Here is an 18,869-nt window from a genome sequence, read left to right on the forward strand (position 1 = left end):
AACTCCCTGCCATAAACCTCCAGGCACCGTCAACTTGCCGATGCCTTGGAAGCAGCCGACCACAGCCAACACTGAGTCCATCCATCTGAAAACTCCGAGCTTCCGAGCAGCCTCTCCGATACAGCCTCCCGAGCGCCATCCTCTGCCGAGCACCTTCGACCTCGCCCCGGCCGCTGAAACATGCAAAGCCGAGGATTTCGGAGGCTTCAGCTCCGGAGATTCCGGTTACCACACAGTAACAGTGGTAGCAAAGCGGGCATTTCAGAAGTTTCTCCAGATGTTCCTCCGTACTCTCACGTCTGTCTCCATCAAATCAGGATTGTGCACGATCCCAAAAGATATTCATCACCGAAGTGGTCGCGTGCTCGTCGCGACGCCATCTTCTCCCCCCTCCCAGGAGGATATTGCTCTGTACTGCTACCATTTCACACGTTCTGCGCCACAATAGCATGCCCACAAAGCTCAGCAGAGAAGCAGAGAGCACAACAATCAGCTGAACAACAGCGACGCTCGCCCCTTTCCTCTCTTCCATCCACACAGGCACACACACATTCCTCCAAACCTCGGACAGGCCATCTTCCTCAGCTTCCAGCCTCCGCTGGGCTCGGATTCGCAAATACCGCACCTTCGACCTCCCCGAGATACTCCAACATTCAATTGATAGTCAAAGTCACTTAGATCACATTATTCCCTCATCTTGATGTTGGGTCTGAAAGACAACTGAACCTCTTGACCATGCCTGCATGCTCTTATGCACTGAGTTGCTGCCGCATGATTGGCTGATTAGATATTTCCATTAACGAGCAAGTGTATAGGTGTACCTGATAAAGTGGCCACTGAATGTACAACAGTGTCATATGATTATGACACTAATATAGGTTGTTTGAGCATTCGTGCCTATGTTGGTTAAGAAAGGTCACCTTCAAGCTCCAGGTTTACAGCCATGCAGGATGCAACATGTCTGTTTCAATTGCAGTTTAGGGTTTCTGCCTCAACCATCTATTAATTTATTTATGTATGGATGCATGTATGTATGTCCGTACGTATTTATTTATTTATTTAGTGATACAGTGTGGAATAGGCCCTTCCCCCCAATGAGTTGCCCCACCCAGCAACCACCAAATTAACCCCGGCCTAATCACGGGACAATTTACAATGACCAATTAACCTACCAACCTGTACGTCTTTGGACTGTGGGAGGAAACCAGAACACCTGGAGAAAAAAAAAACACGGGTTTCTTGGGCAGGACGTACAAACTTGCTGAGAGAGGATGCTGGGACTGAACTCCAAACTCAGTTGTACTGAACGGTAATAGCATCGCACTAACCACAATGTCACCACATCGCTTCCGCCCCCCCCCCCACCCCCAGCACAAGATCCAGTTCCCAATACCCTGTCAGTCAGGGGCTCCCAACCTTTTTTATGCTATGGACCCCTACCTTTAACCAAGGGGTCCGTAGACCCCAGCTTAGGAAATCATTGGTGTTCTTAGCTAAGTTAATAACTAAGATTTAAGAACACCAAATAAACTAAGGGACTGAGGAGTGCTGCACAACAAAGGGATCGGGGAATACAGATCCATAATTCTTTGGAAGTGGTGTCACAGGTACATAGGGTCATAGAGAAACCTTTTGGCTCATTGGTTTGCATAAATCAGGGTATTCAGTACAAGATTTGGGATTTTACATTGAGGTCGTAAAAGAAAATGGTGAGGTCAAATTTGGGGTATTCTGTACATTTCTGGTCACCTACCGACAGGAAAGATAGCAATAAGATTGAAGGAATTCAGAGAAAATCTACAAGGATATCGCCAGGACTTGAGGGAAAGTTTGAATAGGCTAGAGCTTTATTCCCTGGGGCGTAGGAGAATGAGATGAGATTTGATATAGATAGGTTGGATGCAAGCAGGCTTTTTTCTGCTGAGGTTGGGTGAGACTAGAACTAAAGGACATAGGATAAGGGTGAAAGGTGAAATGTTTAAAGGGAAGCAGAGAGGGAACGCGTTAAACTCAGAGGGTGGTACGAGTCTGGAACTAGATGTCTGCAGTAGTGGATGCGGGTTCAATTACAACATTTAAGAGAGAGGTTTGGATAAGTACATGAGAGGGAAGTAGTGTGGGTCGATGGGACCAGGCAGAGTAACAGTCCAGCACAGACTAGATGGGCTGAAGGGCCTGTTTCTGTGCTGCAGTGCTCTATGACTATGACTAAAAAGTATGTGTATCACCAAATAACCATCTTTTTTCTGTAAACATTTATTACGCCAATAATAGTATAGTTATTTCTGAAAGAATTACTTTCACATTCAGTGTAAAGTACATCAGTTTCCATGACAGTCACAGGGAGGGGAGTGCGACGGATGGACGGAGGCTGCTCCACTCCACATCAAGTCCCTTCATCCAGGGTGTGCTTGTCAAACAGGTACTCGCCCATTCCGCTGGTACGGCCCACAGTCAGCCCCTTCAGGCTTGTCACGTGATCTCCCAGCTTCTTCATGAATTCCACGTTGCTGTTCAGGAAGTTGGTCTCCAGGAAGCTGCACAGCTGAAAAATAAAATTATAAACGGCTTTTCACTTCCACGTGACAAAATCGCCGTGAGGTAAACCTCCGCAATGCCTGTCTGCGGACTGCAATCTGACAGAGTCTGGGGGGTGGCCAGTATCTATGACGTTTAGTGGAACAGCGTGGTGCATATGGGTCAGATGAGAGGGTCACTTGGTTTATTTGTAGTTATTTAGGGATACAGTGTGGAACAGGCCCTTCTGGCCCTTGGAGCCACACTGCCCAGCAACCCCTGATGACCCCGACATAATCACGGGACAACTTACAACGACCCGCTAGCTGACCCTGTAGGGTTGTTGGACTGTGAGAGGAAACCAGAGCACCCGGAGAAAACCCAGGCACTCCACAGGGAGGACGTACAGAGACTCCTTGCAGGGGACACCAGGATTGAACTCTGAACTCTGGTGCCCCGAGCCGTGTGTTAACTATCTGTCTACCTCCTAAAGAAAGCCATTTGAAGTCTTAGCTTCCACCACTCTGGGAGAAGTGAATTCCCCAAAGACTCACAGACTCATGGGAAAATTTTCAGCTCATCTCTGCCTGAAATGGGTTTCCACTTATTTTTAAATATTAACCCACCCCCCCGCCTACAAGTTTTAAAGTTCAACTTTAAATTTAAGTATCATTCGACCATACATGAATGTAGCCAAGCAAAACAGTATTTCTGGGATCAGAGAGTCCTCTGTCAGGCAGCTCCTCGGGATGAACCTTCACACAGGCCCTTGCACCTTTCTCTACACCCTCTTCACAAACTCACAGAGCCACCATCTCTTCTGCGCTACAGTCATCCCACAGTGGGAGTGATGCTCTGGGCAAGCAGGGAAGGGCCCCTCTCTCCAACAGCCAGGCCAGGTGTGGGTGCCTGTCGGTGGGGCCTGGCAGTGAGGCATTCTGCCAGATGGTCTGGACCCTCTGGTCAGGGAACCAACCCACATGCGTAGAATCCTTCTCCTGCAGTGGCTGTCCACTGCCTGATGGCCAGGTGGATTTTAGATCGACACGTGAATATCCTGCGAACGGATGGATATGGATAATGTGCAGGCAGGTGCGACTAGTTTGATTTGGTATGACTAGACTGATGAGAAATTGACCTGGTCCAGCTTGTTCTTCAGTCGAGCGAACACTAGAGGGCAGCATTGAGCAAACACTGGAGAGCAGCATTGAGCAAATACTGGAGGGCAGCATCGAGTGAATACTGGGGGGGGCAGCATTGAGCAAACACTGGAGAGCAGCATCGCGCGAACACGAATTCTGGAGAGCAGCACCGAGTGAGCACCAGAAAGCTGCACCATCTGGCTGTCTCCTCCCCTGGGCGAACCTGCAGCCTCGGCCTTGGCCTCGCCCGCCACAGCCAAAGCGATGCAACACCCCAGGTGTCGATCTAGCCAATAAATCAGTGAACAGAGCTAAATACCTGTTAAATCTAGCTTCTATCTAACCTACCATTATTAATTCTCCAGACTTGTTTTCTATAGATCTGATGCTTACTCTGGTAACTTTTTTTTCAAACATCAAAAGAATTAAGCCATTCAGCCCATCAAGTCTGCTCTGCCATTCCATCATGGCTGATTTATTATCCCTCTCAACCCCATTCTTCTGCCTTCTCCCCATAACCTTTGACGGCCTTACTAATCAAGAACCTATGAACCTCCGCTTTAAGTACACTCCGTGACTTGGCTTCACATCCGCCTATGGCAATGAATTCCACAGATTCACCACCCTCTGGCTAAAGAAATTCCTCCTCATCTCTATTTCAAAGGGATGTCCTTGTATTCTGAAGTTGCGGTAAATATGTCATTTACTTTTTTTTTTCTTGTGACAGTTAATAGTGAACTCTTGCCCAAGAATCCTGATCTCTCATGCGGATGGCAATCTGGCTGCACCAATAAATCCTGGGATTTCCTTTCTCCCTGCGTCATTGATTACGGAAGACGGCCGCTGGTGTAGTGGCACCAGCACTGGACTTCAAGGTGAATGGTCCCAGGTTGGAATCTGGCTGGCTCCCTGCATGCTTTCCATCCTTTCATCTAGAAACTCATTTTTGTAAAAAAATACAGACAAATGCTAAGGAATTGGTAAAAAATGGCACCCGACGCACCACAGGGATCAAAGCAACAATCATTGAGCAGGCTCGCCACTGCCAGGGAAACCCCTCCATAGGGCTCAGATACCTGAGGATCCTCCTTATTGGACGCAGTCTGGTGCAGGTCAAGGAGAGACTTGTTGATGTTCCTCTGTAGGTCGAGAGCATCCTGTGTGGCTTCCAGCCCGTTCCTCCACTTGCTCTTGGCTGGATTCTGTGTGAGTAAGTGGCAAAATCCAAGTTACACCTCGGACTGGCCTGTCCCCTCTGTTTTTTGCAGGCAAATCCCCAATTAAGAGAGACCTGTGTGTTTATTTATTGTGATACAGTGCAGAATTGGCCCTCCTGGCCCTTTGAGCTGCACTGCTCAGTAACCCCGGATTTAACCCTAGCCTGATCACGGGACAATTTACAATGACCAATTAGCCTACTGACAGGTGAGTCTTTGGACTGTGGGAGGAAACCAGAGCACCCAGAGAAAACCCAAACGTTCCATGGAGAGTCCTTGGAGATAGCGTTGGAATTGAGCTATGAACTATGCTACCATGAGGCCCCATACTGCAGTACCAGGGTCTAGGGAGCTCCATGCCTTTCACCTTCTCCATTCAATCCTTGGATCTTCATGACACTGCAGGTACATCTACTTTGCCTTAGGGAAGGCTTGCTGAGAAAGGCTGGATCATGCTTCCTCTTCCAACAGTACCCTTAACGTGACAAAACTCCTGGGACTTCACATCAGAGTTACACTCAGTGTCCACGTAATTGGGTACTTGCTGTAGCTAATAAAGTGGCCTCTGAGTGTATGATTCTGCTGCTATAGCCCATCCACTTCAGGGTTTGACGTGTTATGCTGCACACCACAGGTGAAAAACGGGATTGTCTGAGTTACTGTCGCCTTCCTGTCAGCTTGAACAGGTCTGGCCGTTCTCCTCTGATCTCTCTCAGTAACGAGGTGTTTTTGCCCACAGAACTGCCGCTCACTGGATTTTTATTTTTTTTGTTTTTCACACCCCACTCTCTGTCAACTCTAGAGGCTGTTGTGTGTGTGAAAATCCCAGGAGATCAGGAGTTTATGAGATACTTAGAGAGCACCACAGCTCACTTCAGCCCATCTAGTCCCATGTGGACTATACCCTCCATACCTCAAACCATCTATATACTTGTCCAAACTTCTCTTAATTCTTGCAATCGGAACCACATCCTCCACTTCCACTGGCAGCTCATTTCACACGTGCACCACCCTCTGAATGAAGAAGTTCCCCCTCAGGATCCTCTTAAATATTTCACCTATCACCCTTAACCTCTAATTCTAATCTCACCCAACTTCAGTGTATCCTCCAATCTGATGGCATAAATATCGATTTCTACTTCCAATAAACAAATTACCCCCAGCACTCTTCCTCTATTCCCCATTCTGACCTTTTATCTCTTCTCACCTGCCTATCACTTCCCCCTGGGTCCCCTCCTCCTTCCCTTTCTCCCATGGTCCACTCTCCTCTCCTATCAGATTCCTTCTTCTCCAGTCCTTGACCTTTCCCACTCACCTGGCTTCACCCATCACCTTCCAGCTAGCCGACTTCCCCTCCCCTTCCCTACCTTTATATTCTGGCATCTCCCCACTTCCGTCTCGGTCCTGATGGGTCTCAGCCCGAAATGTCAACTATCTTCATTTCCATGGACACTACCTGACCTGCTGGGCTCCTCCAGCATTTTGTGTGTGTCGCTCTGGATTTCCAGCATCAGCAGACTGTCTCGTGTTTATTATATTCAATGGAAAGAGCCTGCTTTCATTGAGGTTGAGACGTTTAAAAAGGAGACAGATAGTATTAAAAGTAGAACTAACAGAAGAGTTGAGCCCTGGGGCAGCTATAACATGGTCAAATTGAAGGCAGGGATGTACTGAGGGGCCGGGTGATCTTTCCAGCTCCATTGTGTCCTTGTAGTGCTTGAGTACATTCAAGATCTGGAGAAACTATACGTGGACCATAGGGGGAACCAAAGTGCTCTGGGGATGAGTCAGGAGAATGGAACTCAGGCCAAGATCAGACCAGCCATTATTTCACTGAAACTATACTTGGACCTTGGGGGAATGGAGGATTGTGGGGACCAGGCAGGAAAATGGAATTCAGCCCAAGATCAGATCAAGCCAAGGTCCGTTCAGGCCAAGATCAAGATCAAGGTTAAGATCGAATCAGCCATTCTCTTACTGAAATGTAGGGCAGACTCCAGAAGCTGGTGGGTGACTCCTGTTTGCTATATTTTTTCTGTTCTCATCCTAACAATGCTAATATAGGGCAGGTAGAAAGAAGCTGTCCCATTATAACTATTCAAGAAGCAATGGACTCAGATTAAAACGTTCGGTAAGAAGTGTTATTGAGGGTATGAAGGACATCCTTTTGCCCCGGAGTGTCAGAGATCATTTATGCAGCTAAGTTGAGTGTTAAATTTCAAATACAGCTGGCCTTCATCGAAGGAGAAAGTGGGGATACATGGAAAAATTGGGAATAGCATTAACCAAGTTGCTCCATTAAGAGCTAGCATAGGCATGGTGACCGAATGGACTCCCTCCATGCAACGACAAATCTATGCAACTATAAAAGGGGTTTGGTGTTACATTTAGTTTGATCCTGGGGAGATACTTAGACCATAAGACATAGAAGAAGAATTAAGCCCTTCGGCCCATCGAGTCTACTCCTACATTCGAATATTTCCCTCTCAGCCTCATTCTCCGGCCTTTGCCCTGTAATCTTTGACACCTTTATTAATTAAGTATCTGTCAGCCTCCGTTTTAAATAGACCCAGTGACAATTTTGTGACATTAAAGGGAAGTTGAGTTTGAACGCTAAAACAGAGGTGTGACAGTAGCGTGACTCTATCTGGGACGTTGGAGTTTGCAGTTCAATTCTGACGTCGCCTGTAAAGAGGTGGTACATCCTCCTCGATACACGTGGGTTTCCTCCGGGTGCTCTGGTTACCTCCCACATTCCAAAGACGTGCCGGTTAGTAGGTTAAATTGTCCTGCGAATTAGACTAGGGTTAAACTGAGGCTTGTTAGGCCTGTCCCACACTGTATCTCTGAAACAGAAAATAAAGTCCCAGAAGAAGTGGGCGTGTGGGCACCCTCGGATCAGGGAAGGGCGAGTCCGCGGCTGCCCGTCGTGCTCACCTCGATGCTCTGCAGCTGGAGTCGCCCGCCCCGAAGCTTCTGGTACTCGATGAGTTTCTCCGCCTGCCGGCGCTCGGCCTCCGACATCTCGTGGAAAGACTTCGCAAAGTTCTCCAGCGCGACATCATCCTGTTCGAAATAGAAGGACTACAAAACAAAATTAGTAATCCTGTTAAAGATCTACGGGCTCATTGAAGCTGAACAACGAAGACTAATGGATCTAGGTGCAGTGCCTGCCTGCTGGTGCAGCTCTCTTTATATCAAAATAACATTAATTCATGATTTAAAAATTATTTACAGGAATAAACCACCCAATGCCAGGCTATTCAACTGGGGGAGACATCTTACAAAATCAGCTTAACCTCTCAAGTCAAGTCAAGTTTTCAGGAGAAGATGGCGGCGCGACGACAGCGCCCGCGGCCTTCCGATGATGAATATCTGTTATCTGTCAAGTAGGGGACCGTGCACAATCTTGATTTGATGGAAACAGACGTGAGTGCATAGTGGAACATCTGGAAAACTTCTGAAATGTCCGCTTTGCTACCGCTGCTACTGTGTGGTAACCGGAATCTTTGGAGCCTAAGGCCTCGAAATCCTCGAAATCCTCGGCTTTGCGTGGTTCAGCGGCCCGGGAGAGGTCGAAGGCGCTCAGCAGAGGATGGCGCTCGGGAGGCTGTATCGGAGAAGCTGCTCGGAAGCTCGGAGTTTTCGGACAGATGGACTCAGGGTCGGCTGTGGTCGGCTGCTTCCAAGGTATTGGCAAGTTGACGGTGCCTGGAGGTTTATGGCAGGGAGTTTCTCCCTTTTGCCGCCTGCTATCGGGGACTCGGGAGTCGATCGACTCGGGACTTTGAGACCTTTTTTTTACTGTGCCTATGGACTGTTCTTTATCAAATTATGGTATTGCTTTGCATTGCTGTAACTATATGGTATGATTAGGTGGTTTTGTCAGTGTTAGTCTTTGGTCTGTCTTGTATTCTGTGATATCACGCCGGAGAAACATTGTATCATTTCTTAATGCATGTATGCATTTCTAAATGACAATAAAAGAGGACTGAGTGTCCTCATAATCTAAAAAAAAAGTCACTTTTTATTGTCATTTCGACCATAACTGCTGGTACAGTACACAGTAAAAATGAGACAACGTTTTTCAGGACCATGGTGCTACATGAAACAATACAAAACACTACACCGAACTACATAAAACAACACAAAAACTACACTAGACTACAGACCTACCCAGGACTGCATAAAGTGCACAAAACAGTGCAGGCATTACAATAAATAATAAACAAGACAATAGGCACAGTAAAGGGCAGTAGGTTGGTGTCAGTCCAGGCTCTGGGTATTGAGGAGTCTGATGGCTTGGGGGAAGAAACTGTTACATAGTCTGGTCGTGAGAGCCCGAATGCTTCGGTGCCTTTTGCCAGATGGCAGGAGGGAGAAGAGTTCGTATGAGGGGTGTGTGGGGTCCTTCGTAATGCTGTCTGCTTTACGGATGCAGCATGTGGTGTAAATGTCTCTAATAGCAGGAGGAAAGTCCCGATGATCTTCTCAGCTGACCTCACTATCCGCTGCAGGGTCTTGCGATCCGAGACGGTGCAATTTCCGAACCAGGCCGTGATGCAGCTGCTCAGGATGCTCTCAATACAACCTCTGTAGAATGTGGTGAGGATGGGGGTTGGGAGACTCAACAGTGGTCTGCAGCCTCTCTCACAATCGGACACGCACACACTGACGCACAGGCACAGGCAGAACCTAAATCGGGTTTATTGTCACAGACAAACAGCATGAAATTTGTGTTTTGTGGCAGCAGTACGGGGCAATGCATCTATAAATTACAGTGCAAAGAAAGAACCATGGAGGTAGAGATCATGGATAATTCAGAAATCTGATGGCAGAGGAGAAGAGCCTGTTCCTAAAATGTTGAGTGTAGACCTTCAGGAGGTTACCGGAGGTCAAAGCCTGAAGGTTGAAGACTGAAGCCGGTGATTCCGGAGGTGGGGGCTCGATGTCTACTAGTCTGCGAGTCTGGGGCCAAAGACTCCGGAGGTGGCCCTTACTGGGGTTTGAGACCTGCCTCTGTGTGTGTGTGTGTGTGTGTGTGTGTGTGTGTGTGTTTGTCTGTGTGTGTGTGTGAGTGAGTGTGTGAGTGTGAGTGTGTGTGTGTGAGTGTGTGTTTGTGTGTGTGTGTGAGTGAGTGTGTGAGTGTGTGTTTGTGTGAGTGTGTGTGTGTGTATGTGTGTGTGTGTGTGTGTGTGTGTCTGTGTGTGTGTGTGTGTGTGTGTGTGTGTGTGTGTGTGTGTGTGTGTGTGTGTGTGTGTGTGTGTGTGTGTGTGTCTGTGTGTGTGTGTGTGTGTGTGTGTGGGGAAAGGTGGGAAAGGGGCCTGTTTTACCCTTGTTGTTTTCGTATTGTTATTGTTGTTGTTTGGATGTACATGTGATAAGTACGTGAATCAATCTGAATATAGACGTGTATACTGATACACACATATATCAACACAAAGGTACATATGCAAGCATGCACTCAGACACATATGTGCCCAGAACCAGGACACCCACACCCGCACATAGAAGCAGGCACACATACACGGGTTTAAGGTGGCCCTGCTGAAGGTTCTCAATGTAAGCAATACAACTAATTGCTGTATTAATAAAATCTTTCTGCAAAAGAAATTATGGTAAACAGTCACCGCAAACAATGAAGAGGCGAGCGGAGGTGAGGCTGACTCGGAGGTCGAGGCACGCAGGTGTGAGCGAGGTCAAGGCGTGTTCGAGGGGAAGTGGTCGGAGGAAGGTCGAGATGGAGTCAGGGCGTGCGAAGCAGAGGAGTTTCGGAGCCCGTCTACCTAAACGGAGTGAGGCTTGATCAACCTAAGGCCGATTTGAAAAGGTGGGTATGGGCTGGATGGCGGTGATGGGGTCCAGACCCAGAGTGTATCGATGCGACAGGGCCTGGGTCTTCAAGGAATGAACCAATGTCTGTATGTTTTATACTTGAGGCCAGATGGATTGCAAAGGCAGGATCTGCGGACCAGGGGTGAGGGTCGAGCTGGTTCTGCTCCCTGCTCCGCTCTGCGCTGCCCTCTGGGCCTGCTCCGGACCTCATGCCTGTGGGCACAGTGACGTTTTGCTCTGCTGTGTGATGAACCGAGGCTGAGGCTCAGGGCCTGCTCTGACCCTTATGCCTGTGGGCACAGTGACGTTTTGCTCCGCTGTGTGATAAACTGGGGCTGAGGCTCTGGGCCTGCTCCAGCTACTCCGGGCTTTGTGTCTATGGACTCATTTTCATTCTGAACGCTGTGTGGTTGCTTTCATTGCCCGCACGATTTGTGTGTTTTTCTTTCTCTCTCTCCCTGCATACTGGGTGCTTGTTGGATTCTTTAAAAATGGATTCATTCATATTTCTCGTTTTGTGGCTGCCTTTAAGGAGATGAATCTCAAGGTTGTATAAAGTATACGTACTTTGATAATAAGTGCACTTTGAACTTTGAAGTTTGGACACACATGCACGTTCAGGAAGAGCACATGGGCACATTTACATACGTGCACAATGTACCCACATGCACACCTATATCTAAGCTTGTGCATGCACACACAAATGCACACAACAGTCCACATCATGCTAAAAATTTAACTTTGGAAAGGAGTTCAGTTGTTTCACTGAGAGAATAGAAACTGAGCAACACACACAAGATACTTGAGGAACTCAGCAAGTCAGGCAGCATCTATGGAGGGTCAACATTTTGGGCCGAGATCCTTCAGCCAGTTTGCTTTGGGGGTTACCTAAAACCTGAAGCAAAGAGGATTTAAAATGAAGAAATGAGGGAGTGCACTGAAGTGACTGAATCTGATCTTTGGACGAAGATTTAAGTGCCGGGCCGAATTGGGAAGGTCGGGAACAGGCCGATTCGAGGCAGCGGGGGTCCAGGCCCTGGAGAACATCGAAGCGATTGAACCCAATGCTTGGACGATAATTTAGCACCCATGGGCCAGAGTGAAAATGACAGGGTGTCAGGGCCCAAGGTGAAGGGTGGGCCGGTCCATCTCGCTGCTCGGCTCTGTGCTGAACTAAGGGTCCGTGGACAAACTCTGTTTGTGGACCTCAGTTCAGAAAGTTACTTGCCGTGTTTATTGGTTGCATGATTTGATTTTTTTTTCTCTGCACATCGGGTGTTTGATAGTCTTTTATTAATTGGGTTCTTTTGGATTTCTTTGTTTCGTGGCTGTCTGTTCGGAGACGAATCTCACTTGATAAATGTACTTGGAACTTTGAGTTCCTGAGAGGCCAGTGAGATGAGCAGGGTCCGGTGACAGAGGGCTGAGGACGGAACCACGGCAGACAGGGGTGAATGCAGTCTTTCTGCGAACAGAACAAGTCTTATTGAACAGGAGAGCTTCTAGTATTTACAATTGACCTGGGTCGTGAGCAGCCCATTTGGACAGAATAAAGTTTCCAGTACACTGTTCTATTGAACACTCCTGGGACAGAGAGGTATCACAGCTTGGACAGAGAATGAAGCTCCCTCCACGTTGTCCCAGCGCACACAACACAGTCCACTGTTTTGTCCCTTTCACTGTTGTGTCAGTATCTGCTAGGGCAGGAACAGTGCAGGATGGATAGAAGATAAAACTCCGTCTTAAAATCATTTACTTTCCCAAGCAGTAAGTCTGATCAACACCTCCACCAGTACTTTATCATTTCCCATCAGTCACTTGCTGGGCATACAGTCAATCTATGTATATAACCTATCTTAGTACAAAGTATTTATATTTATTGTGTGTGTGTTTTTCGCTCTTTTATGCACACTGTTACTCCCTTCAGGGAGGAGGCTACATAGCATCCACGTCAGGGCCACCAGATTCAAACACAGTTAAGACCAGAAGACATAAAGCATAGAAGGAGAATGAGGCTGTTTGGCCCATCAAGTCTGCTCCGCCATTTCATCATGTCTCATTTATTATCCCTCTCAACCGCCTTCCTCCTGCATTCTCCCCATAACCTTTGATACCCTTACAAATCAAAAACTTATCAACTCCATGACGTCTTCAATTCTCTGTGGCAACGGATTCCACAGACTCACCACTCTCTGGCTAAAGAAATTCCCCCTCATCTCTGTTCTAAAAGGAAGTCCTTCTATTCTGAAGTTGTGTTCGTCTGGACCTTGACCCCCCCAACTATAGGAAACGCCCTCTCCACATCCACTCTGTCCAGACCTTTCACTGTTTGGTAGGGTTCAATTAAATCCTCCTCCTCATTCTTCTAAATTCCAGGTACCCATCAAACACTCCTCATACATTAACCCTTTCGTTCCCAGGATCATTCTCATAAACCTCTTCTGGGCTCTCTCTAAGGTGAGCACGTCCTTAAGAATTACATATTCTCTAGGTAAGGAAGATGTCCAGTTAGATACAGAAAGAATCTCCTGCTACATTGTCCCATCACACACCCCAAGGACAGGTGAAGCTACATCGATACAGACCTGGCCGATGTGGTGGAAGATTTGTGAAATACCTTTCGTGTGAGATCCAGCAGCACAGAACCACACCTCTGCACTGCAGGAAGGAGCTGTGCTACATGAGATCGACCTCTGCTGGGCCGCAGAGAGCAGGCGACAGCTGTGAAAGGAGAGACTGAACAACCAAAAGACCCAAACACTAACCAAAGCCACCACTTCCTTCTTGTCCACACTGCACCAGAATACATGGATCCCAGATCAGCCTCTACAGCCAACTGAGGGTCCAGCTATAGACAACCCATTGGGAGAACATCACACTCAACTTGAGCAATTGCACTATGTCCCTAGATATAATATGATTAGGAATAGTCAGCATGGCTTTGTCAAAGGCAGGTTGTGCCTTACGAGCCTGATTGAATTTTTTGAGGATGTGACCAAACACATGATGAAGGTAGAGCCATATTACTAGTGCATATTGATTTCAGCAAGGCATTTGATAAGGTACCTCATGCAAGACTTACTGGGAAAGTAAGGAGACATGGGATCCAAGGGGACATTGCTTTGTGGATCCAGAATTGGCTTGCCCACAGAAGGCAAAGAATGGTTGTAGACGGGTCATATTCTGCATGGAGGTTGGTGACCGGTGGTGTTCCTCAGGGATTTGTTCTGGAACCCCTACTCATCGTGATTTTTATAAATGACCTGCATGAGGAAGTGAAGGGATGGGTTAGTAAATTTGCTGATGACACAAAGGTTGAGGGTGTTGTGGATAGTGTGGAGGGATGTCAGAAGTTACAGTGGGACATCGATAGGATGCAAAACTGGCCTGAGAAGTGACAGATGGAGTTCAACCCGGATAAGTGTGAGGTGGTTCATTTTGGTAGGTCAAATATGATGGCAAAATATAGTACTAATGGTAAGACTCTTGGCAGCGTGGAGGATCAGAGGAATCTTGGGGTCCAAGTCCATAGGTCATTCAAAGCAGCTGCACAGGTTGACTCTGTGGTTAAGAAGGCATACGGTGCATTGGCCTTCATCAACCATGGGATTAAGTTTAAGAGCTGAGCGGTGATGTTACAGCTATATAGGACTTGCAGTACTGTGTTCAGTTCTGGTCACCTCACTACAGGAAGGATGCAGAAACTATAGAAAGGGTGCAGAGGAGATTTACAAGGATGTTGTCTGGATTGGGGAGCATGCCTTATGAAAACAAGTTGAGTGAACTTGGCCTTTTCTCCTTGGAGTGACGGAGGATGAGAGGTGACCTGATGGAGGTGTATAAGACGATGAGAGGCATTGATCGTGTCGATAGCTGGAGGCTTTTTCCCAGAGCTGAAATGGCTAACGCAAGAGAGCACAATTTTAAAGTGCTTGGAAGTAGGTACAGAAGAGATATCAGGGGTAAGTTTTTTACACAGAGAGTGGTGAGTGCGTGGAATGGGCTGCCGGTGATGGTTGTAGAGGCGGATACGATAGGGTCTCTTAATAGACTCCTGGACAGGTACATGGAGCTTAGAAAAATAGAGGGCTATGGGTAACCCTAGATAATTTCTAAAGTAAGTACATGTTTGGCACAGCATTGTGGGCTGAAGGGCCTGTAATGCGCTGTAGTTTTTCTATGTGTCTAAGTTTCTATATCTGTCTTTTGTGCAGTGTGCTTTGGAAGGCACAGGCCCCTCTGCATTTCAGAGCCCTACAATCTCTCACCAGTTAGAAATTATGTTTTTTAATATGATTTTCCTGTCAAAATGGACTGTTTTATGTTTCCACAAGAGATTCTGCTGGAAATCCAGGGTAGCGCACACAGAACGCAGGTCAGGCAGCATCTATGGAGGGGATTAAAGGGCCGACGTTTCGGGCTGAGATCAGGACCCTGGGTACAAAATCCTCTGAGACAACCTGCAACTCTGGATGAGTCATGGTTACACAACAAGGAGGAACACGCTGACCAAGTTCCTCGCCTGAGCTATTCCCATTTGCCCATATCCCAATAATCCTTTCCTATCAAGGTAGCGATCCAAATATCTTTCAAACGTCATTGCACCCACCTCTACCACATCCCCCTGGCAGCTCGTTCCAACCTCTGTGTGAAAAGATGCCTGAAAAAGGCAGCATCTATGAATAAGTACCCCAAGACCCAGAACATGCCCTCTTCTTAGGTACAGGAGCCTGAAGGCCACACACTCAACATTTCAGAAGCAGCTTCTTCCCCTCCGCCATCAGATTTCTGAAAGGGCAACGAACCCGTGAACACTACCTCAGTATTTTTTCCTTTCTTTTTGCACAACTTATTTCATTTAATTTTCTTTTTTATATATACTTCTTATTGTAATTTATAGTTTAAATCGTTATGTATTGCAATGTACCGCTGCCTCAAAACAACAAATTTCACAACACATGCTGGTGATATTAAACCTGTTTCTGATTCTGAAAAAATTGGTCCACAAGTCCCCTTCAAATATTTTCCATCTCAATTTAAAATTACACCCTCTAGTTTTAGACTCCCTCTACCCTGGGGAAAGGACTGTGGCCATTCACCTTATCTATGATCCTCATAATTTTATAAACCTCTATTGTACTTTGGGCAGCACGGTAGTGTAGCAGTTAGCATAATGCCTTATAGCATTAGCAATCAGAAGGTCACTGTTCAATTCCCACCTCTGCCTGTAAGAAATTTGTATGCTCTCCCTGTGATGGTGTGGGTTTCCTCCCACATTCCTAAAAAACAAGACATACAGCGTAGGGTTAGTATGTTGTGGGCATGCTATGTCACATCCGGAAGCATGGCAACATTTGCGGGCTGCCCCTCGTGTATCGCAAACACTGATGCAGGTAACTCATTTCACTGTATGATTCTCGATCTACACATGGCAAATAAAGAAAGTCTTTAAAACTATCAGTCTTCAGCCTTCGAGAGTCAGGAAGTATCTGTGGAGGGAAGTGGCCAGGAGATGTTTTGGGTCGAGACCCACTGAGCAACGAACAAAAGGTGTGAAGGACTCAACATGTCAGACCACATCTGTAGGAGGAAATATACAGTCCATATTATGAGGCAACAGACTTCATCAGGACAGGACAGATCTACACACAATGGGCTGAATGGTCTTCTGTATCCTTGGTACTGTTAAAGCCCACTCAGGTCACTGATGGGCATCTGAGATGGGAATCTGTCACCCCCTCACTAGGTCTGGGTTAGACAGCTGTGCAGAGGAAATCGTCTGTAGACGTCCTGCCCTCCAATCCTGGCTGTTTCCTAGAGTTTCTGCTGGGGACGTCGCTTTAAAGTAAATTTTATTTATTTTCAGAGTCAGAGGTGAGTTTCCTGCAGTGTGTTAAACACCATTCTAGAATCGTCTGGGATGTAATGGGTTGGTGGAATTCCAGAAATCTGGAGTCCTATGCTATTATCCTGTGGGGCAGCCAATATCAGACTGAGAGATAAGGAAAAAATTTGCTGGGCTGTGGGGAGAGGATGGCAGGGGAGGGGTTGTAGTAGGACCAGTTGGATTGCTCTTGCATTAGAGCTAGTACAGACTCAATGGGCCAAATGGCCTCCTTCTGTACTGTAAGCCTTCTTTGATCCTGAACACTGGATGTCACTATCCACACCAGACTGTCAGCCAATTTTCTGCATTATCTGTTACTCCCAATCCACAGCAGTTGGTTAAGCTGTTGCTGAAACGGCCCAGCCAAGCACTTGCTACAAATACTGTGTCATTCAATTTGACATATGTTGACATAGAAAAGCCTTCATTTAGTACTGAATTTCTAGCAGAATTACACCTGTCCAAACAGAATATAGAAATTCTGTTGAAAGAGGTCTGTAAGTTAGCAGAGTAACACACATAACATGTCGGAGGAACTCAGCAGGTCAGGCAGCATCTATGGAGAGGAATAAACAGCTGATGTTTCGGCTGAGCCTCTTCATCAGGACAGTGAAGGGTTTCGCCTGGAACGTCGACTGCTTCTTCCTCTCCATTGATACTGCCTGACCTGTTGAGTTCCTCCAGCACTTTGTGTGTGTGTGTGTGAGTCTGTGTCTGTGTCACTCTGGATTTCCAGCATCTGCAGAATCTCCTGCATTTGTAAATTCACAACAAATTTTCATGACTGGCAATCAGAAAACCATCAAGCCATCAATGGAAAACTTCACACCCGTAAGATGAAACCAGAGGCAGGTTCTGCTTTGCGAGATCGTTCTCATATTAAATACAAAAGAGGACTTCTTTACCATAGCAAGGTACACGTAGGAGGTGTAGTACTTGAGGCTGATGAGTTGGTTGATGGATACCTCGCACTCCCGGTGCAGGTTCTGTCTCACCTGCGACTGCATCTGACAAGGAACACACTCTGCCAGTTCGCCGTGCCCTGCCGCTGCCTGCAATTGATCGAGTCTGGCTGGGGCGGCAGTCAGTTCAGGAGACGCTGGGTTTATCACGCACCGCCCATGCACGATGAGGACTGGGTGCGGAGATCTGGCTTCTGCAGATTTCCAGCCCCAGCAGTTACAGACATTGAGAGATACAGCACAGAAACAGGCCCTTCAGCCCTTAAGTCTGACTTGACCCATTTACACTGTTATAAGGATTACCCTTTAGTAATGATCAGAGAGGCACAGAGAGAATCTGTATTTACTGACAAGTACCTTTATTGTCTCAGCTAAAACTACGTAAATTTACACAACCAAGTACCTGTGTGCACACCTACTCAGTTTCTCTGACCCTCCATGGACAGTCAAAGAATAGAAAAGGTAATAGCTGAAAAAGAAGTCTACACTGGCTACGTGTTCCTCATGGTCCCAATATAATCTCACGTGTCTGTGGGGTCCTCTACATCGACGATAGTTGGTCTCCGGAGAGTTGTCGCTCCTTTGCATTTGAAGCTCCTGACTGTTATAGTGTTCCTCATCAGTTCAAATGATGAGTTTCTGTCCCGTTTGCTCAAGGTCACCTGACCTACCTGGGTTACCTTCTTACTGGCTCTGGTCCAGGGTTACAACCAAATGTGTTCTATGTCTCTGCTCTCAGCCTCGTGCCATTGTTCTTTTCAATCCTGATTGGTCAAACCAGTTCAACCAGGCGATCCAGACTCTGAGTCGACAGATTGCTTATGACTTTATATAATAAATAGCTCTTTGTCTGAGAATGGTCTCAGGTTTAGCAGGTCATTAGCTGAAATTCCTTGTGTCCACATTCAATTGCTCTGATTAAATTATCCCGGAGCAAAAATCAGTCCGTCAAACAGTTCACCAAATGGCAGCTGCAGGGACGGTCTCACAAAATGGCTGCTTCCGTTCTTCCATTCCTTCTGGCTATCAACACTAATCCTACACCGATCCCATGTTTTATTCTCGCTCTACTATTCACCCTCACGTTAAGCATAATTTACTCATGGCCAATTAAGACCATAAGAGAAAGGAGCAGCACTAGGCTAGTTAGTCTATTGAGTCTGCTCTGCCATTCGACCAAGTCTGGTTTAGTTTCCCTCAAAAACCCATTCTCCTGCCTTCTCCCCCATAACCTTTGATGCCCCATGAGACCACAAGACATAGAAGCAGAATTTGGCTATTCAGCTCATTGGGTCTCCTCCACAATTCA

The 18,869-nt window shown here is 46.9% G+C and overlaps 1 protein-coding gene across 1 annotated transcript; it reads right to left on the reverse strand.

The window, feature by feature from the left end:
- Nucleotides 1-2,240: 2,240 nt before the first annotated feature.
- Nucleotides 2,241-17,664, reverse strand: LOC134354117 (ferritin, lower subunit-like). The gene is made up of 4 exons (XM_063062898.1): nt 17,504-17,664; nt 7,814-7,960; nt 4,736-4,861; nt 2,241-2,545 (listed from the first exon to the last, which is right to left on the reverse strand). Exons 1-4 carry the CDS (start codon nt 17,603-17,605, stop codon nt 2,387-2,389), a joined length of 534 nt encoding a protein of 177 aa, XP_062918968.1. The 5' UTR covers nt 17,606-17,664; the 3' UTR covers nt 2,241-2,386.
- Between the last annotated feature and the right edge of the window lie 1,205 nt (nt 17,665-18,869).

The sequence above is a fragment of the Mobula hypostoma genome, chromosome 11, assembly GCF_963921235.1.
Source record: "Mobula hypostoma chromosome 11, sMobHyp1.1, whole genome shotgun sequence".
Classification (NCBI taxonomy): domain Eukaryota; kingdom Metazoa; phylum Chordata; class Chondrichthyes; order Myliobatiformes; family Myliobatidae; genus Mobula; species Mobula hypostoma.